The 23,369-nt window shown below is 42.2% G+C and overlaps 2 protein-coding genes across 6 annotated transcripts in view; both read right to left on the bottom strand.

Moving 5' to 3' along the window:
* Positions 1 to 23,369, bottom strand: part of LOC6618538 (zwei Ig domain protein zig-8) — a 134,741-nt gene that overhangs the window by 62,746 nt on the left and 48,626 nt on the right. For 4 of the 5 annotated variants that reach the window (XR_004362500.1, XM_032725392.1, XM_032725391.1 and 1 more), the window contains one exon: positions 3,388 to 3,469. The exons of the other annotated variant lie outside the window; for it this stretch is intronic. The gene's annotated coding sequence lies outside the window, so the exon portion shown is untranslated. The remainder of the gene's footprint in view (positions 1 to 3,387; positions 3,470 to 23,369) is intronic. 5 annotated transcript variants of the gene reach the window in all.
* On the bottom strand, positions 11,091 to 12,105 carry LOC6618537 (transcription factor BTF3 homolog 4). The gene has a single exon (XM_002042761.2). The coding sequence runs from the start codon at positions 11,979 to 11,981 to the stop codon at positions 11,190 to 11,192; it is 792 nt and encodes a 263-aa protein (XP_002042797.1). The 5' UTR covers positions 11,982 to 12,105; the 3' UTR covers positions 11,091 to 11,189.

The raw sequence follows: 23,369 nt of genomic DNA, 5'->3' as shown, positions 1-23,369 counted from the left end.
CATTTCATTTTATTTTATTTTGCCATTTTCAGCTACGAAGGCAGAAGGAAGATGGAGTTTGTTTTGGTTGCTAGGAATTTATTCAAATTGGAATTTAATTGAAATGTTTGTCATTTGGAAGCTTTCCCACACACCCACAGTCCCACATGCACTAACATATATATTTTCCACATACAGATATATATAGATGTATATGTATCTATAGACATTTACATCTCTCGCTTTTGACTTTTTCCAATTCGTTGCGGTTCCCAATTTTCCCCGTCTCCAATTGTTCTCGGCGGTCTGTTTATTTATTCTGCGGCTTTCTTTTCCCACAGCGCTCACACAGAGCAAGTAATTCTGGAATTTTAAGAATTTTCACTTGAAAATATCTCGGTAAAATACACAGTTCCCTTTCCCCAACAGAAAACTTTTCCCACTTTTGTAGTGTGGCGTAAAAACGAAATTATATTCCTTCGGGGTTTTGTTTGTCAATGTCTAGCAACTAGCCATTTAAAATAAAAACCACATACTTATCAAATATAGCTCTCATGTCAAGTAAATAACTGTATATAAAAAAAAATTTTAAATATATTTAAAATTACTATAAGCTTTTATTTCATTTGTCTTTCAGTTCAGCTCAGTTTGGAATTACGATATTACTCTGCGGAACGCCGCAATTTAATCGCACAATTAATTTCCCAGGGAATTTACAAATTTGTTATTATATATATTTTTTTTTTGTTTTGTTATCTCATATCCGTTCAGGACATGTGTTTCGTTTTGTAAGTAGGAAGTGCGAAAATCGTATGGTTAACAATGATTCGAAGCTAGGAAAATGGGATGGAAAGCGGGAAAATGTGCTGGAAAAAGGGGGAAAATGTATAGATGGGGCGGGATGTCCTAGAGTGATGGTGAATCACAATATGCTATAACAGATGCAAAAAAAAAAGGGGGAGAATAAATATTTTGCCAGCAATCACAACAATAACAACTGCGTGTTCGACGCAGTTTTCTAGCCTAAGGATACTAGTAGTAGTTGCTATTTTTGTTGTTTTAGTCCCTCTTTTTCGGCCTGTAAACCAATTTGCCAAAAGCCCGAACAACAGCAGCAATGCAAAATGTTATAAACTGGCCAACAAAAAAAGGGAGCATGAGAAATGCAACAGAAACACAAATGCACAATGCACGCCAACACAAACGGCAACAAAAATTGGCATTTGCAAAATTTTTTGCCTACCAAATACATGTATGTATATGTGTACATATATATATACGTACATACACATACACACGTATATGTATTCCAGCCAAAGAAGAATCAGCAGTGAAAGCTGTGAGTATGAAACATTTTTATAGCGAGCTCGGCTAACGAAATTGAGCTGCCGCAATGCCCACAGAAATATAGAGTGGCATGGCCCAGTGAAAGCACCACCCAACAAACCCCTCACCCCCCTCTATGGCGATTTTGGCCCAGCGGCTATGCACCACCACCCACTCGAAAAACCACCCACTGCCAAGCTTCTGCAACATAAACCAAAAAATGCAGTCAATACAAATATAAATAACTGGCAGGGGCAAACAATCAAAAGCATTTTAACTATCCTCGCAGCAGAGCCACGCCCACCGCCCCCTCGAGCACACACACACACACACAAATAATATGAGCACACAAAATACAAACACTCTTACACACACGCACACATCGCGTGTAGGTGTGCTTGTGTAATATATGGAATCGAATTTTCGGCGTGATTGCATCGCGAATACACGGCGTATACGTAATGCATTTGCAAAATATAAAATGCATCATGCACCTTGCAATTTTGCAACGGGCAGCCTTAATGAACATGCAAAGGAGCTGGAAACTTTAGCTCAATGGAAATATTTTGTGGTGGCCAAATTGGATTTTTTTTTTTTTGGATTTGGGCGCGACTTGTTGAAAATGCAATCTGATTTATAAACGCTCCCAACGACGTAGCCCTTTAGTCCCAGATTGAAATAGAAATGAAAACGGATTCGGCTATCGACCAACGGCTTCTGTTCATAAAAGTGTTTGCTCATTTCATCAGCAAATGCCTGGGAAAGGCTGGGAAATTCTGGGACCCGGCCCCGAGAAATCAAATCATCGCAGTCAGGCACGTTTCCACGGGTCATTAGCCATTAGCCATCTCCGTTTGTCCAACCAGCCACGCCTCCTTCGTTCGCCGGTCGAAGGGCAACCCCATCGTTTTTCGTGGTAAACCCACGGAAAACCCATGGCAAAACCCACGGAAAAACCGAGGAAAACCCCATCCAACACGTTCGCCTGTTTGTTTAAATTTGGCAGAAGCTGAGAGCGGCGCGATCATTTGACCATTTCGGTTTTGTGTACTTTATGCCTTCTCCACGTGCCCGGACCGCTTTTCCCAAAAATTGAAAAACTGGTAATAATATTGTGGTAATATCATTTCGCAATTTAGTTTTGCCCACAGACTCGAATTCTCGCACAACAATGGTAGCTAACCGAAAAACTAATTTCATTTATACGTACGTATTGTATACATATGTACATATGTGTTCGATGAGTTTGCTGCAATATTCGGTGCGAAAATTCGGTCAGGATTGGGAAAATTGCAAATTAAATTATTGCGCACAGAGCGGCATCCACAGCTCAGTTGGCTCAGCACAAAAATATGAAAATAAATATTAGTACTGAGATCTTACAATTTTCCACAGCATTAAATATCACTTAGCATACAGAAGGTAAAGGCACAGTAAAAAAAAAAGAAGAAAAACCCCGAAATGGAGACGAGAGCAAACGGCGAGTGGAAAAATAGTTTTCCCCATCGCGAAGTGCAGCTCGTTAAGCGTCTGAATCTCGACCAGCCCCTGACAGACGCTACAGATAGTGGGCCAGGATGAAGGAAAACGGATGAAGGTGGCGGGATGCGGCGGGGGAAAATTGGGCAAGTAGTTCATGAAGCAATACGAGCCTCGGGGCACACACCCTTTGAAATTGGTGGGGGTTAAATACTCATCATACATATGCACTTTGCTTGTATTATTATAATTAAAGCTGCACATAAAATTCTTGATTTTTAATATTATGTGCATTTTGGAGCTGAGATGAGCATTGGTTTTGTAAAAGTTCCATTCAGAACATTCGTATATTCAACACTTAATTGAAATTTTAGTAGAAACTAAAGATATAGCGCCATCTATCTCTTAGAATTCGTACTATTCAAGTTCGAAATTGAGAATAGGGAAAGGGTATAGCATCTTCGATCTGGCCAACCTGCTTTTGGCCAACTAAAATAAGTGGCTTAGCTGGAGCATCGCTGAAGTGCACGACAGTTTTGTGGGGCTTTAAGTGGTCGGATGGCCAAGGTGGCCACACCACGAAAGTTTCGAGGCTAAATTTACCTTTTGTGTTAATTCCGGCTGCAGTTACCTTTGCGTCTTGCGCTCGTCCTCCTCTCGCTTTATTTTATTTTATTTTTTTCACCTGCAAATGGAAGATGGGAAAACAGAAATCAAATATTTGCCATATTAGCTTTTTTATTTTCACCTAAAGAGGGCGCCACTTTGAGTGGCCTTACTGGTGGCTGGGCGGGGGGGTCTGAAAACTCATTAGGAACGTTGTGCACATTAAAGACATTGCAAATGATATTTACATATTTTATTTCACAGCGCCTTTATTTACGCAGCATTCCAAATAGAAACAGGGGGCCTTTCATTAACATTCGGCTATTTGTGTGTCATCAGATGAACCGACCAGGGATGTAATTATTCTTTAGGCCCCAAGAAAAAGCTGTAAACAAATTTTTGGCGCTGTCGACAGTCCCCGGGGATGAATTCATTTCAAGACGTTTTCTTTATCTTCATTTTTTCTGACTTCTTTTGGGCAGGTGCTTTTTGTTTTGTTGTCCCTGCTACATCAGGCACATAAACGCACCTTATATGTATATACGATGTATATGTATGTGGCCTTATAAAGTATGCTTGTACATTCAAAATATCTTTGCAGATCTGTTGTTGTTCCTGGTGGCTTTGTTGCTTGTTGGCTTGTTGCAGCCGAAAGATAACAGCAGCTCATGGGTGGAGTGGGGGTGGTGCGATGTCCTTGCCAGGATACCTGGGAGCCGAGGACAATACAATACAGATCCTATCGCCGACTGGGGAGCGGGAAACGGCGAGGAGAGTTCATTGGGTGACGATGACAGCAAATTGCATTAAATGAACTAGAAGAATGCCTCCAGGCGAGACTGATTGGAGACCTGCCGAGCCATTCAAATGTAAAACAGTAAGTGAGCAGGAGAGCCTCCCGCTCACTGCGATGCTCCTGGGACAAGGATAAAGGGAGTTTTGCGAGGGAAAACATCTACCAGGCAAAACGCAATCCCTTTCGGGTTGAATCCTAACTAGTTGGGACTACCTACTCAGCGAATAATTAGGGTCCTTCCGCTTTCCGCTTGTTGCCACATTTTTCAGGTTCGATTGGGAATTAAATTATATGTTCGACAAAGAAAAGCATTTCATATTTGGACAAATATATCTTATGGTTAACTGTTTATTTTTGGACGGACTTTCAGAAAACCTGCGTTAGCCCAAAAATATGTTACTACGAAGGATTCTATTATCATAAATCGGCTAAAAATTGTCTTAGAGCTCTTAATATGACTGATTTACACAGCTAATTAGCACTACTAACGATTCATATCATTTTTTTTGACTTTTTAATTTAATGTTTTGGTCATTTTTCGCATCATCAAATTTTTCAAAAAATGCCAAAAAATTACAATTTTAAAGATGGAATCCAGAAAGATTAGAAATTATATACCGAGCTCAACGAGGTATGACATTCCTTTTTTGGATTATTATTTCCAATTTTATGGAGCAAAAACAGAATATTTTTATGCGGAAAATGAGAAAAAGACTTTTACCAACTAGTTGATTTTTTGGATGACGTCTTTAATCACAACTTCGCTAAAAATGACCACACAGCTAAAAGAATAACATTTTTGTACAGATAATAACCAATTCTAATGATCCATATGATTTTTTGGGAGCCCACGGTAAAATAAATTTTTTGTAATTTTTCGCATTTTTTTATAAGGGGTAACATCATAAAATTTTTCAAAAAATGCCAAAAAATTAAAATTTTAAAGTTGGAATCGAGAAAGATTAGAAATTAAATACCGAGCTCAACGAGGTATGACATTCCATTTTTGGACTATTATTTTCAATTTTATGGAGCAAAAACTGAATATTTATATGCGGAAAATGAGAAAAAGACTTTTACCAAAATGTTGATTTCTAAGATGACTTCTATATTTACAACTTGACTAAAAATGCACATACAGCTAAAAGAATAATATTATTTTTTTGCAGCTTATTACCAATGCTAATGATCCCAATCATTATTTGGGAGCCTAGAGCAAAATAATTTTTAGGTAATTTTTTGCATTTTTATAAGTACATCTTCAAAAAAAATTTATTTTAAAATTGGAATCTGTTATTGGACCATTATTTTCAATGCTTTGGTATAAAAAAATTATTTTTTTTGATGAAAATTATTCGGTCATTTAAAATATAAATTTCGTTTGAATATATATTCTTTGCGAGTTTATATATAATATAGAGGTCTTCAGAATTAATGTATTCCGCCACGCCCCAGAAAACTAAATCAAATCGTCAAGCAGATGAAACCGATTTGATGAGCTTTCCCTGGGAATGTATCCCGGTTGGAGGAGACTGTCGTTTTATTCGGCACTTGGCCACCAGGCAACCACAATGTTTCCCTGGCAACTAAGCAAGTGCTGGGCCAAGTAAATGTGCTCCGAAAACCATCCTTAATATCCGTCTGCCATCTTTACTGCCCACATATGAACCCAAGTCAACTCAACGAAATCCTACCTCAAGGACCCCCGCCCAGACATTAACCGCAACATTTTCGTCCTGTCAGCAAATTTGGGGAACAAACATCGTTTATACTTCTGCATTGGTCATGTTCATATATGCCACCAGAATCCAGAATCCAGAAACGAGAAACCGAAAACCCATCCAGCCCGCAAATTGTCACTGCTGCTGGCTAATCAATTCTTGGGCTTCAGTTTCAGACTCCAGAGTCTGACTGCTCTGATGTGACCAGTTTTTGGTGTTGGCGCTCAGCCTGTGGTTTTTCTTCGTATTTGATTTAGAAATTTGCAGGTAATGAAGCTGTTTAATGTCTTGGCCAGAAGCGGAGGAGGCTGCAGCGGCGAGAGTCCTGCGGCTAGCCACTCTCAACTAAGTTGGCCCTTTCCGTTTCAGGCGGAGCAACTGTGTGGAACGCAGACGTTGTGGTTTGGGGGAATCACTTCTCTGATCCTGGCTGTGCTGCTCCTTTGCCATTGATGTCATAAGTAGCGATAGAGGCCATAAACTAACGCGGCATACCATATCTGCTTGGGTTGGGTTCTGCGTTTCACAAATGCGGTTGTGTGTCACTCACATGCCAGAGTTCTTAGGGCGAAGGGCGTCCCGCCTTCTTGTTGATTAAATTTTTAAGACAATTTTCCGATTGAGCGAGCCCAAAGCAATTATCCTTTTCCATTCGAAGGACGAGAAATTGCCGAGTTGCTCGGATTACTCGCCGAAATTTGATACACCAATTGTCATTGGGTGTGTGCGTGAGTGTGTGAGCGAGTTGCAACTGGCAACTTTCGCCTCGAATTCATTTGCAATTAAACGCATAAACATTTTAATTATGCCAAAGCTTCGTCCGGGAAAGTTTTAACCCCCCTACCCCACCACTTTCTTTGTTTGCCAAGTTTTTGGCGCACATGCATAATGAAAACTTTCCACGGCATTGTCAGTGCAACGCAAAAGTCGACTCAGCAAAAGTCTGGCTATCAATTTGTTTGTTTGGCCTTTTGTCGGTGGGTGGCGGGCTGAGTGGGCAGGTGGGGGGCGTGGCACAGGCTGTACAGGTGGGGCTACTAAGCCGCAGCAGCTTAGGCAGCAGCTTAATGAATTTACATAACGCACACACAAATCAAAAAGGAAACGGGTGGAGCACCCCATCCACATTGAGAACTCAACTTTTGCCACCGCAACGGGCTAATCAGCTTGGGGAGAAAGTTTTGGGCGAAATTATGCGAGTTTTCTGTTATTAAAAGGCAACCTTAGAAGTCAAAGCCTTAGAAAAATACGCAATAAATAAAAATCAAATGCAAACGTGAACAGGAAATAAATGAGAAACTTTCCTTAGCCCAGGAGCAAGGCATTCATCAATGACAAACTGGTGGCAGGATCAAGCTGCTGCCTTCAATTGATGACAATGAGCAGCGAAATTGAATTGAAAATTAATGTTAAAATTAAATTGAAAAATGGTGGATATTGAAAAAGAGAGTACGCGCAGTACGGCATATGTACATGCAGCCCCACTGAGTTGACATATTTTCATTAAGACACCCGAAATCAATTGAGGAACTCCTCCTCCTTCACATATTTATGCGGGCAGGCAATCATTTACAGGAATCAACTACATTTGGGCGCCAGTGATATATGAAGAGTCGTCTACCAATTATTAGCTGACCCCACAGCGGCCAACAACAGACAATTGGCCAACATTTTTGTGGGCGAGAGGGGAAGTTGTGTGTTTTCCAACCCATCGGACCTTGGCAATAAAATTAAAAGTCGCAACCGCCGAAAAGGACCTCTTTGCGATGGGAAATGGCAAAGGTTTTTCTTCCACTGCTATTTATGGTCATGTGTTTTTCGTGTGTGTGTGTGTGTTAGTGTGTCTGCTCACTCACACATGCCCGGCTAAAAGTTAAATTTATTGCCCCAACCCCTCACCCTTTTTTCAGGGTATATATCTCGTGTTTGTCTTGCGCTTTTGTTTTCGCCTCGTTTCTTTTCTTGGTTTCTCGATTCTGTTTTTCCACTCCGGTACAGATTTTCCCCCAAAAAAAAAGGAGAAAACTCACCCCTTCAGCGCCTTACTTCTGCCACTGCATTTATTTCACTTGATTTTCAAACAAAATTTATAAGTTGCGCGTCGCGTCGTTTATTTTGTTTTAATAGCAAAGCAATTTCAAATATAAAGACATTACCCAGCGGAACGAGAACGTGTGCTAGCAGCATTCGAGTGTGTGTGTATGAGTGTGTGTGTGTGAGCCGAACAGAGGGTTGCCAAGGCCTGAAAGCATCCTGCAGTATAGTATTTTTGGGCCAGGTTAGCTCGTTTCGCTGGCACTGGAGGCGAAAGTTAAGCAAAGAATTTTGGCAAGGACAAGGAATGTGAATTTGGCATGGAATAGGGGGGCTTGGAAATGGAACGAGCGATGCAGAATAACTCTGCTAAGAACTCTTTTCGAAAACGAATCGAAAATATTGATATAAGTGCCTCTTAAAATAGATTACAATAATTGAAGAGCACTGAGGGCGAACTTTTCCCCTCCTTCCATTGTGAACTTCTCGCCAGCTGCTGACCCCATGACCTCTTTTGCGATTGTGAGAAGCGCGGCGGAGGGCGTAGTTCATAATTGCCGTTTCAAGAGCATCGCAGTTCGCAGTTCGCAGTTCTCAGTTCGTAATTGTTCTTCGACCAGAATCGAATCGAATCGAATCGAATCGAATGGAATGGAATCCTTGCTGTGCGCAAGGACTTCTTTTGAGTCCTGGCTGCGATACGTGCGTGTAGTGTGACCAGCTGTTGTCTCCGCCAAGCTCGATAACAATCACAAATGGCTTGTTACAATAACTACAGGCTGCGTCTTTTGCGAATGGGACCTTATCAGTTACGGCAAAGTCAATTTAGGGGGCCAACACATGTCCGGGTTCGCACGATTCAATATTAATAAACACTTAAGCCGTGGGTTAGGGACAGGGATAGTCGACCGCAATACAATGTCCTCGAATCGGTTTGCCCGGGATGTGGCCAAATGCCCGGGCGACACATGTGACTTAAAATGAATGGCATCGTTTGCGGATGACAGGCGAGGACCACGGCCAAGGAGCCATCAGGAAGCAGAGGAGTGGGAGCAGAAGCCTTGTTGCCAGATATTAAATTCACCCTGCCTGCCAGACAGTTGCCAAATAATGCGTATTTCATTAGAGTCCAAACAAAAGCGGCGACAATATAGCACAGGGCAGACCACCCTCAGCACTCTGGAATCGATTCAAGTAGGTGTTGCGGATAGGTCTATTTTTCACTCAGCCTAATGAGATGTTCTTATGGCCCATTCATCTTCATCCATCTTCCATTCGCCGCACCAACTGGATACGGCTTTCTTTTATGAATTATGGTAGATAATGTTCGACAATAGTCATCAAATCGAAATGATAACTTTCATAAACGCCACTATTTCCCGAAATTTCCAGAGTTCATCAAGAAAAAGCGGCAAAAGGCGAGCGACATAATCCAAATACCATTTGAACGTCTTTTCATTGCTTTTTTTTTGTTTTTTCAAAAGCACTCACATTACATTCCTACGTAAAGTAAGCCACTTGGTGGAATGGCATCAGCTTAGACTTTTGGATACTTGAACCCCTCAGAGAATCAAGTATCTTTTGCACACCAGTGAAATCCAGCATTAAGCTCTTGGAAGCTTCAGTTCAGACCAACAGAAATTTTATATACCATAAAAATATCAAATAAAAATGCCTCAGAAGCATCGTCTTGACAATTTTAAGCTTTTATAATTTTCAATGGGTCTCTCTCTTTACGTTTTTATACTTCTATTATGCTGGCATGTCTACGAGTATGTGTGCTTTTAAAATCCCATCAAAAACGAGGAACTCCTATGTGAAATGTTTCATTTTCGTTCAAATTATTCAATTTTAATTGGAAATATGTATAAACAAAAGCAAATATATAGGCAAATATCATACTATATTGCACTGCTTAAAATTTGTAAAATTTTCCACGGAGATTACGAAAACAATAGGAAAATTTGCCGCTTTGCCACGTGTAATCTCACCTTTTTGAGGCCCATAGTTGGCAGTCGAACAACGTGCGGATTAATCAGTGTTAGCCACAGCCAATTTGGCTTTTAAGAATTGCAATGCGTACGCATTGTAGGAAATCTTGTGGGAAATTAAAGTGCAGCACCCCCTACACGTCCGGCAAGAGGATATCGTTGGTTTTCGTTGGTGTCTGTCGACAGCCCATAAGCCCGCCCGATTTGGCCCCGATTCCATTGGGGAAACTCGCTACCAATTTTGCCAGAGTGCTGGCTCCCAGTTGGGATGAAGGCCATCCATTGTTGCCCCGAAAGCAAAAGGGGAATAGCAAACGCAAAAGCAAAAGCTGGAGCGAGAACAAGAGCTGGGGTGCTGATCATGGGGGATGTAGATACAAACAGGGGTGCAAAATTAATTATACACGCATGCATAGACAAAGGATGCGAGGGAGCAAGAGCAGGGAAGGGGGCAGGACCAGGAGCAGAGGGAGGACACCTCATAATAATCACTGGTGGCATGTGCTAATACGATAATGGGCAACCAGTTGGCAGATTCCACATCCCCCCGGGATGTTCTCCCGTTTTTTTCCTTTCTCGCTATCTGTTTTATTACCTTTTTGCTATTTATTTATTACCACTAAGAACACACACCATACACCATTCACCATACACCATACAGCACACACCACACACTTATACATACACACACAATCCATGTTTCACATATACAGCACATCCGGTACGCCCACTTGTGTGCTCCGCCGCCTCCACCCCACCAACACCATCGCACTTTGAGGCTCCATAAACAAATACATTAAATTTTAATGCTTAATTTATGTGCAGATTAATTTCGTACATTTTTCGAGGCGCAGATTAGTTTTTGCCGCCCTTTCCACCTCCGCCACCGTGAGACGTAAGTAGGGGCGTGGCATTTCCTCTTAAACGTTTGCTAAATTAATTTTGCTTGGATTTCTTGTTTAATGCGTTCAAGAAATGCGGCACGAAAAATCATTCAGACGATCAAATGGATATTTAGGCGACTCAATGGTATATACTATATATAAATGCGGACAGGAATTATATAAATACATATCATTTAATTTTAGAAACATTTTTGGTTTTTGGGCCGTGTTTTGCAGCTTATAACAATGCAAGAGAATTTTAATCATTCGTTGGCCATTTCCCCAAATAATATTGACAACTCTAAGAAATTCTAGAGAAAAAATATGTAAGGTACAGGTTGCACGTTAATAGTATGCGATTTATTTAATGAGTCTAATCTTCGACCTCGGAGACCTGAGCGCGATAAGTCTTCGGATTGTGCTGCTCCCCCTGGGAATCATAGTCATCGGAGTAGAAAGATAGGTAGTTCGACTCCATACTGTCATCGGTCTCCTCGTCATCGGAATCATCGCCGCTTTCCAGCGAATCTTTGTCGCAGGCGATGGTCTGAACCACATCAGACTCATCCGATGGCACGTTGTTATTATCCGGATCGCTACCATCTTCAGAGGAGATCAAAATTGATTTACCATTGCTAAGCTTCGGCTCCGAATCCCCGCCAGCCATGGCTGCTTCCTCATTGTTTTTGGAGAGCATCACTTGCACCTTCTTATTGCGAGGACGAACACGATTGCGCGGCTTCTTGCTCTTCTTGGCCACCAACTTAATGGACTCTTCAGATTCTGGCTTTTTGTCGGAAAAAGGTTCCGGATTGGATGGCATGGGTGCCTTGGATGGCTTGGGTGCTTTGGGCGCCTTGGCCACTTTCGATGGGCAAGCTGTTGGCGACTTGCGCACGAAATCGCCACTAACAACTAACATGCCATTGGCAGCGGTGCACTGAACCCTGGGCATGATAACCACAACCTCACTGGAATCGGTGAACTTGATGGTCATCTCCTGGATTCCGTTGATATTCTTCAATGGTAACTTGCTCAATGTGGCCTGCACGTGCTTCTCATCGGCCGCAGACGAGGATGGGATGTTCTTGTGCTTGCGGCGCATAGATCCCTTGCCACCGATGCGCACCGCGTCCTCCATTTTCTTGAGCTTGTTGAAGTCCATTTCTTGAAATGCTCACCTTGAAAATGCTGTACTTTGCAAATAGTTAAGTAGTATCCACTCGAAGATGTGATTCAACTAATGTCCTCACGCCAAATAAGAAATGGTATTGGTAGACTGCAAAGTTATCGACTTCTCTGTGACACGTGCTAAAAGGGTTGCCAGATCTTTGTCATGCCCTTGCAGATGGGAACCGTAGACTCGAAAATTCTTAATATGCTCGGCTGGCATAATAATTATTAGTTCTTTTCTTTCATAATAAGTTATGCAATTTACAATTTACAAAGAAAATTAGTGCTTAAGTGTTACCACAAATAACAGAAAAAAATTCCAATCAACTATCGATAAAATTTTGATTGCTTGATCCGTTATGAATGTCAGCAGCCTGTCTGATTTGGTCACACTATTCGCGCAATTCCAAGAAAAACAAATTAACCAATGGGCTGTTAGTGATTGTGAGGATCCATTTGTTGCTGAGAGTGAGAAAAGATTGGCCAATTCACAGCGAAGTAAGGGACGTATGACCAGAAAAATATAATTAAAAAGCAGGTAAGTCAAAATAAAAGAGGGGCAATGAAAAAAAAAACTTCCACGTGGTTGAACCTACTGGCAGTTGGCCACTTTTGGCGCCACTCCTGGCCAAAAATTCATGCCCAGTGTTAACCAAACAAAGTCGCTGCGGCCATTTGTCCATCATTTCGCTGCCGGGCTGATTAAATTGCCAGATTTTTACTACTATGGCTGTCATTTTGTTGTTCCTCCCCCCGATGATGTTGTTGTTTTGCTGTTGTTGTGGCCTCGTAAACATTTCAGTGCAATAAACGTTTATTTGATTTTATTTGTTTTAATGCGCCGAGGCGACCTCAAGCCCAGGCCCAAACCCAAGCCCAAACCCAAGCCCAAACCCAAACCTCAGCCCAGACGAAACCAAACCAAACCATTTCAGAACGCCTCTTAACTGGGCTCAGTTTTGGTTCAGCCCGGCTTGGCGCTCAGCGCTTCAGCCAATTGCCAGTGGCTGTTTGCTTGGCACAGTGGAATGTTTTTTTCGCAGTCACTGTGGCCGCGTAAAGAGCTCACGGCACTTTCCTCCTGCTGCTCATTTGTAATTGTGTGTGTGTGTGGGTGTGGGTGTTGCAAGGCGGCGATGGGGGCGTGTATCTGTGCAAGGATGCCCAGTTCCTCCTTTTCTTTTTGGCACCAAAGCCGCACAGTTGTCAATAGAAAAAGAGCGATACGGAGAGAGGAAAACTTTAACTTTGCTGCTGCACTTTTCGGTGCAATGGGAAAGTGGAAAAGTGGGCGGTGGTGGAGGTGCTGCGGCTTGGGGGCGGCTCAGTAGAAAAAACAAGAATGCGGTCATTGTTACGTTTATAAACAGAATAAGAGAGCGGGCCAAACTGAGGCGCACACACACACACACATACTACCAAACACATACTGACCGCATTACCAGGTGAATGGGCCAAAATGGAGGATGCGCCGCAGCTCAGCCTCAGCATTTTGGCCGATATATTTTCTGCAATGCTGCACATTTAAGCCAAGAGGAGAGACACCACCAGGCTCACCTGGCCAGCAACGTAGCATATATTTTGGTCTTTGAGTTTTTCCAATGCTCTCGCTCTCGCTCTTGAGTAGCATTTTGTTAGATAATTTTCGATTTTTTTTTTTTTACTTGTTTTGTGATTTATAACAAGTGCTGGGATGCCAGGTTGCCGTGTTGCCAGGATGCCTGGAGGGAAACAAGGATGAGGCAGTCCGAACTGGAGAATCCAGGCAGTGGCATAATCTACAGTTTGTGTTTTCAATGACTGTCAGCAAGTGCATTTGGAGTTATGTCAGACAGAGAGGGAGGAAGTGAGAGAGAGAGAAGGAAAGGCTAGTGGGTGAGGAATGGAGTGCCAACTGGCGATGACTGCATCCTGATTGTGTTGACCACAGTGCCAAAGTGCCCTGGCATCCTGGGGAGCGGAACTCAATCGCCAGTCACAAATGACGAAAATTGTAGCACCAGATCTGTGCTCTGCCCAAAAAGCCAGCCAAACGCAATTGGAAATCTAAATGCACGGAAGTGTTGATATGGGTTTTATTTCAATTTAATTGGTATCTTTCTAGGTTCTGTGAATTCTACTGGGAAGACAGAAGAAATGAATGCAGAACAACAAGAATATAAAGTTATGTTACGATAACATTCTCCAATGGATAACCAACAAACGAAGTACAAACCAACAAATGTTGATTTGAAAACACGTATTTATATTTCATATATTTGATTTACTTATAATGCATATATAATAACTTAATTTTTTTTTACAGATCGTTGTCTATAATTCAACTTTATATAACTATTCATGACGGTTAAATCGTATAAATATGGGCTTGATTTCAAATCAACTTGAAAGTAGTATACAAAATCAGTGAGTATGTTACAACATGGAGTACCTGTTTGTAAGTAGCCTGTCAGCAAGTGAAATTCCGAAAAGAAAGCAGCCATCATGTGCACGTACACATGTATATCCCCAGTTTTTCCATTCCCCACTCTTAATTTCCCATTTCCATTTGCTTCTGGTCCACAAAGCAGGAGAGCTGTCAACTGTTTGGCGATAAACAAAGGACCAAACAAATGAACAATTGTCACCTTCTCTGTCGGTGGCCTTCAACTTTCGCAAGGAGTGGGTGGTGTCAGTGGGTTGGGTGTTTAAGGGGCATTTCCGCCCCTCGCCCCCTTCGATTATTACAGATGAGCAATGGCTCGCACACATGTGCTCATCTGAAGGAGAAGGTCCCTTTCTTCAATCAAAAATATCCAACCTTTTTCGCTTTTCACATAAGAACATTTCAATCGAACTGAAACTTTGGCTTTGATTCCTATTTCTAATTTTAATTTACACAACTTCAGTGCTTAATTTTATGATACTTTTGATAAACGTACAACCACGACTGAAACGTTGATATCCTAAACATAATATATATAATATCCTAAACTATTGAACCCAACTGTGTTTTGCTGTTGATTTTAGTCGAGTATATTTGCTCAGTGCCTGCAGGTCGAAGGCTTTTGGCGAGCTTAAAGAGCTCAGATGGATTCCCGGGTTGGGCACGTTAAGTTGATTAATTGCAAAATTTTAAGAAAACAAACTGCAAGTCAAGACAGCCACTGGTGCGTACACCGAGAGAAATCTCCAAGGGCTTTTCCCCTGCCTTTTTGGAAGAGCTTAAAGTCCGTGGAAATGCGAAACAAAATGAAGTGAAAAGTGGGCAGAGAGAAGAGCTGAAACAGCAGCCGTTGAGGCAGGCAAAATTAAATTAAGCAAATGCCTGGCAAACTGTCTGCCACCCATACACTCACAAACACACTCGCGTACACACACACAGATACTCTGAAAGAAAAGGAGAGTCGCCAGTGTGTGTATGTATGTATGAGTGAGTGAGGGAAATGGATTTTGGGTTTTTCTGAGGCTGAGTGAACGATTTGCTGGCCGTTTTTTCCTGTCACGCGCGCTTTGTTTGCCATTTTGAAAAATGCCCAATGCACACACATGCAAAGCGAGTTGGCCAAGAAGTGTGTGGGTTGTGTGTAGGTGTGGCAGGATGTGCCAGGGTGTATGTGTATGCATCCATGTGCATACATATGTGTGCGAGAGACTCACGTTCTGCTCATAAGTGAAATTCAGGCTTTAAAGCTCAACGACGGCTGGCCGAAGGAGGCTTACAGGCAGCAGGATAAACCAGACAATGTCCGACAGGCAGGACACCCTGGACAGGACTCAGGACGCAGGCGATGTTGTTATTGCTCTTGTTCATATTTACGTCACCAAAATGCTTAACCCGTTTATGCCATTAAAGGGATTTTACAGGCCGCTGAAGCCGAACCCAAATAGGAAATAGGAAAAGGAAGAGGCCCGAAACCAGCAGGACAATGGCCACGAAAAGTAAAAGGCAAGGGACCCGAGTTAGTTAGAAAGAACGAGCACTTTTTGGGGGGGTTAATGAACGTGCCTAGCCACTGGCACCGAAAAACCAAACAAAAAATGAGATGGCCGAGGAAAAATCTAGTATTTTTTCTTGCTAAACACTGAGCGACACATAAAATCGTACGAAAATGTTGAAAGAAACGTGCCACTAGCAGTAGGCATTTATGTTGAACGCAAATTATCGATTTTACTTTACTTTCGAAATTGAATTCTGCATTGTGACTTGAGACCCATGATGCTCATTCAATTATCAGTTTCCCAGCTTGCATATTTCACTGCTGCAATCTTATCGAATGTTTTAGAAATTTTAATTAAAGTTCTGGAGACTTTAAAGAATATTGCATACTTTTTTTTCAAACAATATGTATATTAATTTTACATATTAATTAGTATATATTTTTAGAATGTCTTTTGAGACTTTACTGTAGCTGCAATCGTAACAATTATCTTGCAATACTTTGTAAACTTCTTGCCAGATTTTGCTATACCAAAAATATGGTTATCTTTCCTCTTTTTCCTAGATTTTAATTAAAAATCTCAGGCAGTGAAAATGTTGCACTTTGAATCATCCGCCCATTCGATCTGCAATTAAGGCAATGCAAAAACTGTTAATAGATTTTGAAATTCTGATTGCTGTTATTTTTGGCATATTTTCCTGACCTTTCCATAGCAAAGGGCATTCGTCAGCAAATTGAAAGGCTGGGCGTAATATTTTCCAACCACCTCTGCTTTTTTTTTTGGAAAAACCCCAACTGGCCCCCACCGCTGTGTTGTTAGAAACTATTTTTAGTGCCCAAGTTTCTTAATAAATTTCCAGCGTCGTTCTTTTATGATTATTTGAAAGTGGGCGGCGAGTGGTGCGAGCAGGGTGCCTTTTCGATTGCCAGTGGTGCGGTGGTGCTGCTCATGAGTGTTTTTGTGGGTCTGTGGGTCTGTGGTTCCGTGTGCTGCAAATGCGGAATGTGGAAAAGTTCACTGACGAGGAGGAGGCGCACACAGCATGCACTTGGTTTTTGGCCCTGGCGCGTGGCGAGTCAAATGAAAATGAAAATGAAATCGGCATAAAACACGACAAGTGGAGGCCATTAAGGCGGGAGCCAAATGGGGTGATCCGATGCCAAAGAGCGGGGCCAAAGTGCTCGGAAAAAGCTGGCTGTGCGTATAACCATATACATGCATACATATATATATTCGTAAAATGGATATGGTAACGGAAATGCAATCGAAGTTTTTGAAAGCGGAAGGAATATAATGAAGGGCGCGCTGAGTTGAATGATGGGGGCGCTGGGAATCCATTGGAGCATCAACAGACCAGCTCCTTTTGCCATTCGTAATCGAAATTCTCTTTGATCAAAGAAAAGCGTCTCAAGGCTGTTTAAGTTTCTCTCCCTCTTCCTTCCTTTTTTTTTTACTTTATTTGTACCTGCAATTACTAACCAATTTTAGAACTTATTTCTTGGGAGCGAAAAACCACACACATATCCTGTCGCAGGACACTACTCATGTGCCCCATCTTGCCGCATTACTTATACGCCACATCGTCATTAGCCTTCTTGGCCACTTTCCTCCTGCAGCATTTCTTTATCATTTCGGTATTCCCTTGTTGCCTGCACTTTTTATTTATGTATTTGTTTATCTATTTCTCTTGCTTTGCTGCTTCCAGGATAAACAAGTTTCTTTTCACTTCCTCTCCTTCCCTTTTTTTCGCTGTGTGTGCGTGTGTGGGTGCGCTCGTGTGCCTGATGATATTTTTCGGCCAATATCAATATGTGGGCAAAGGCAGCCGCCCCACACACGAAAAACACCTGCCAACGGTCGGAGGGGGGGTGAGGGGTGTCCCCATTTTTATCCTGGGTGCCGGCGAAAATATTTTCGCATACCAAAAATCCCAGAAAAGGTATGGCAACTGAAGAGGGGGCGGGGCAGAACTAAAAGCGCATGAAGCATAAATTTCGCATTAACGTAAAGCGCGAGAAAAAAATGGGGGAAAAAAAGGGAGGAGGGAGCGACACAAAATATGCAATAATAATGCCAAAAATAAATACCAAAAATACACCAGCACACACACACACACACACGCACACACACAAGAACATCAACACGGGTTGCTGGAATAAAAGTAAATAGAAAGGATACAGAAGGGAATGAGTAAAGAGCGCAGGGAGAGCAGGGACAGAACGGAACGGAAATGCAAAGCACAAGCTGCCTAGATTACTCATGCGCCCCGTGTGCTCCGTCGCATAGGGGCAAGAAGCAGCAGCAGCATCGCATAAAGGGTTGCGAGAAAGTGGTGAAGAGTGAAGGCTGTGGGCGAAAAGAGAAAGAAAAAGCGGACAGCTTAGCGGCAGTGATGGCAGACCGGCGACACAGGGCTTAAACTTAACCAACTGAGGTATTACGAAAAGAATTTGGCATAAAAACAGCTCAAAATGACAACTCCATGCGGATTTACTCAAAATTGACTTCTGCTTGAAAGCGAACTTTCATGGAAAGACCTTTTATAATATTAATATTTATTAATATTTCTTATTAAGCCTAAACAAAGCCATAGTTTTGGAAAAAGGTACAATAAATAGGTGAAGAATAGGTGTCTTAGGGAAAAATGTTTTTAAACTTATAATTCTACTTTCCACTCTTACTTTCTATTTGGCATTCATTTAATAAGTACCCATGCATTTAATAATATTTAACAACCATTCTAGGGTATTGCCTCATCCTCACCCAGCAGCAGGACTTTTGCATCAGCCCATTGGCATGGGCACATATTATTCCTGCCTTTTTTTTGGCTGCTGCTCTTGTTATTGTCTTGCCATCGCTGTTCTTGATAGTTTTTGGAGCGCATTGCATACTACACCCTGCCACACGGACATATATTTATGGACATATACGCAGGTCTTTCGAGATCTAGGATATGTGTGTGTGTGTGTGAGTTTATGGACCTGCATACATATAGACGGCGCTTAGGCAAATCCGAGGATGCATCTGATTATTTCCCGCCGCTTGTTGACGTTGCCACAGTTGCTTAGAAGCTGATGCAGAAGCAGAAGCAGAACCAAGAGCAGCTTCTGAAGCTGATGATGTGGTCTCGTTTCGAGCTCGTTCTCCTTCACATCCTGCAGGATTCGCCCGACTTTGCCCACTGCTAACAACGTTTGACAAACAACAACAGAGGCAAGCCACCGCTACGTATTTATAAGCTGTATTCCCGTAGAGGAACCAGCAAAATACACTGCTCTGAAGCCTGATATGCTTATGTTTAAGTTGGCAAATAACACGATTTTTATGCGCTGATATCATTATAAAGGTGCTGCAAATAATACACTCAAAGTGAAGGTGCGCTGGCATCAGCAGAATATTGTCATAGTCCTGCGACCAGGCATCCTGGATCTACAGCCATCCATGCATATACATATGTATATACGTGTGCTTTTGTGCTTTTCGTCGGTCGCAAACTGCAAACAATAATGCTCGCCAAAGACAACAAAAGATAATGGGGCCAAAAGTCCTTACAACATTGCCTCGTCTTATTTCAACATCTCGTTAGAAAGTACAGGTGATCAAAATTATTCGACTGCAAAGCTAAATTCATGGAATTTAATTGATGTTCAATTGAAAAGTTCTTTGTCAATTCAATTGTATTGCAAAAGGAGATGGTTTAATAGTTTGATTTTACATTGACTAGACCTGATTTACAGCCACCAGAGCAAAGATAAACAATGCATTATTCCATCACTTAGACTCATTCGTCAGTCACTTTGCTAGTCAATTGCCACTGTGGCCCATTTTATTCGCCTCGCGTTTCCTCATTTTCAAACGTTTCGCGCGTGTTTATTGCCACTGTCGCGTTTTTAAACGCGTCATTTGCCAAATTGCATGTGGCATGTGGCATATGGCACAAGCTGCTGCTTAATGCACCAGCCGCTAGCCAACTAAATGCGACATGTACGAGTAGTAATGAGAGCGAACCATCTGCAGAAGGTTCGCCCCTTTTTGTGTGCAAAAATTATTGCCTACTTTTGGGGCCAACTTTTGCGGTGCAAGGACAACTTTAATCACTCTGCAGTCTGATTTGTGTGCTCCTGGCATCGTCACTTCGTTTGGCACTGCATATTGTCAACTGGCCACAGGTCACAAATAAACAAGGGGGGGTCAATGCCCCCCCCCCCCCCCTTAAGCCCTCGCAGACCCCCTTTAAACCTCCCCCCTCCCCCCTTGGGCCAACCAAAATGCAAATGTAAAATGTAAGTGGTACTCTTGGTGCGAGCGTATTACATGTGCCTGTTAAGTAGTTAACGCTGTTATTGTTGTTGGCTCCTAATGCGTTCATTGGCAGCGGGAAAAGGGTTGGGGGGCGTGGCAAGGAGCAAGGCAGGGCATCCGAGCAGCCAAGCAGGGAACCAAGCAACCAGACAAACAGCAGTTTTGCATTAGTATGCGACTCATTTTGGCCTTTGCTGCACTCGCATTTGCCACTATTATCCTTCTTATTGTTGCCGTTGGCCCAGACATTTTTGTTAATTTAATAGAAACGACGGTCGACCCTAGACTGCTACCAAATAAACTAAAAGATCGGTGGGGAATTTGTAAATAGGTATACTCTTTCTGTCTGCACTTATTAGAAATATATTCATTTTAGTTAAAATACAATATCATGAAACCAAATAGGAGAAACTATAAGTACTTTCTTATAAAAAAAAAAAAGGATTTTTATTAATTTAATGATTTTACCATTTTGAAAAGCCTATTAAAATGTTTTCTCACAAAATGCGAAGCTCCCTTCTGCAGAGCAAGAAGATCCTGACTTTGGACCAAAAGGAAGTCGCTTTGCTGGGACCTTATTACATATGCCTTTTGCTGACAGAAGCCCAAAAACGAGTTGGTCTTGTTGCTCTTAAAACGCAATTTTAATTTTGCGCCAACATTAAGTACACATTGCAGCGTTTATATAATATATATGCATATATACACATGTGTATACCTTAAACGGCCTTGACTCTCTTTGTTGTGCCGCCGCCCGTGCCACGCCCTTTAGATGGGGCGGAACAGGGGCAAATATGCCGCATTTATATGAAGAACATTTGAAATATTTTATGGCATCAAAAATGAGAACGAGAGCGAAATATGAAAGCGGCAGGAACATGGAAAGCGAAGATGGAAAATTATGCGGGGAAAACAGTGTTAAGCCCACGAAAAGATGGAAGATGTATGTTCATGTTAAGAAATATTTAAACCCTGCATTTTGACGCGTGCCAAGGGAATAACGCACCAGAATGAAGGGCGCCAAAAAAAAGAAAAAAAAAAAAACAAAAATGATACGAAAGAAAACCGAGAACATGAACATTAATTAAGGTATATAAGTTGATTGTAAGACGAGTGGAGAATGGTAAAGGATTCGCCCAGAAAAAAAGGACCTGGAACTGGAGACTAGTAGTAGAAGTTTTTGGCATGAAATGTGACAGTTCCATCACCATTGGAGCTTTGAGATGTTAGCGCCAGGACCGAGGTTAATTACATAATAACCTTTGAAATGTAATTAAGCGCAGACACCATGTGTGCGCATAAGTGCGTGTATGTGTGTGTGTGCGACAAGCGGCCCAAATGAGCAACAACAATGGAAAGCGCAAAACCCCAAGCGCCGCATGAATAATGCATCAATACATACATACATATGTATATACGTTTATATATAGACCTATATGAATCGGTGACTGAGCGTATTGTCATAAGTGCTCATGTCATAATGCCAAAGGCGGCAGCGCCGCTTTCAACGGCCTTGAGAATCGCCCACCGCCCACGGGAAGCCCAGTTTGAGGCCATGACCCCCATGATCCCACTTCAAGTTAATGACGAAAATTGATGAGCTGCGACTAATTTGGTTAGCCGGCAGCGGTTTTAGTTGCCTCAATGAATAACAAGCAAATGAGATTCCCAATTCACTTGCGGAAATATCCCATTACTCAGACATTTGGGGCGGACTAGCAAGGAATCGGATGGCTAAGCACTGAGGGATCGGAATTACCGGATTCCGCACCAAAGTAAATTGCTTATTGGCTACCTTACGCATAGCTACGTGGAACGCCAATGGCGTTTTACAACACAAAACAAACTGGCTCAGGTATAAAAAATATATAAGTTCACATATTGAGACAAGCCCAAAACTTAATACTGAATCTGATATAAAGAGCTGCACGTGTGCATTGCAATCCATCCTTACTGCAGCAGCTCTTACTGCAACACCCAAAATAACAAATAATACAATTAATTCAAAAAAGACCAACGTACAAATCGAGCAACTCGTCCAGAGAATGGCAATCTTCCAGATCCCCAACTGCAAAACAAAAGCTAAAAGTAGCCACACGGAAACTGGCCAACGCTCTGAAACAAGAAGAGGACGACGATCAGCGCCGATACATAGAGCAACTCACACCAACAGGCACAAAACAAAAGTCACTGTGGCGAGCCCACTCAACTCTTCGCCCACCGACTGAAACCGCTTTGCCGATAAGGAATTCCTCAGGTGGTTGGGCCCGTAGTGATGAAGACAGAGCCACCACATTTGCCGCTCACCTACAAAATGTGTTCACGCCAAACCAGGCTACTAGCACATTCGCACTACCGTCCTATCCCGCAAACCGCCACCAGCAACACACCCCAATTGTGTTTCGTCCTAAAGAAGTAACTAAAATAATCAAAGACAATCTCTGCCCGAAAAAATCCCCCGGCTGCGACCTTATAACACCGGAAATGATCATCCAGCTGCCACATTCTGCAGTTCGCTACATAACCAAGCTCTTTAATGCCATCACCAAACTTGGTTACTTCCCACAACGATGGAAGAGGTTGATTATCATAATGATTCCAAAACCTGGTAAGAACCACACAGTCGCTTCATCTTACAGACCAATAAGTCTACTCTCATGTATTTCGAAACTATTCGAAAAATGCCTGCTGATCCGACTTAATCAACATCTGATATACCACAATATAATCCCAGCCCATCAATTTGGATTTCGCGAAAGCCATGGAACCATTGAACAGGTGAATCGTATTACAACGGAAATAAGAACTGCAACTTAAACTCAAAGCCAACAACTTACACTGGCTCATCAACTCTGGTTCTCCGCTCAGCCTAGATCACAAGGTCTTGCTCTACAATTCTATATTGAAACCTATCTGGACCTATGGCTCACAGTTATGGGGCAATGCCAGCAACAGCAATATTGACATCATACAGCGAGCACAATCAAAGATCCTGAGAAGCATCACTGGGGCACCGTGGTACGTTCGGAGTGAAAACATCCAAAGAGACTTAAATATCCCATCAGTTACCAACGCAATCACGCAATCAACTTAAGGAAAAATACCATAGCAAGCTTTACACGCACCCCAACCACCTAGCGCGAGGTCTAATCCAGCT

This window comes from Drosophila sechellia, chromosome X, assembly GCF_004382195.2.
Source record: "Drosophila sechellia strain sech25 chromosome X, ASM438219v1, whole genome shotgun sequence".
Taxonomy (NCBI): Eukaryota; Metazoa; Arthropoda; class Insecta; order Diptera; family Drosophilidae; genus Drosophila; species Drosophila sechellia.
The sequence above is the reverse complement of the archived record's forward strand: the minus strand, read 5'-3'. Positions and strand labels throughout refer to the sequence as shown.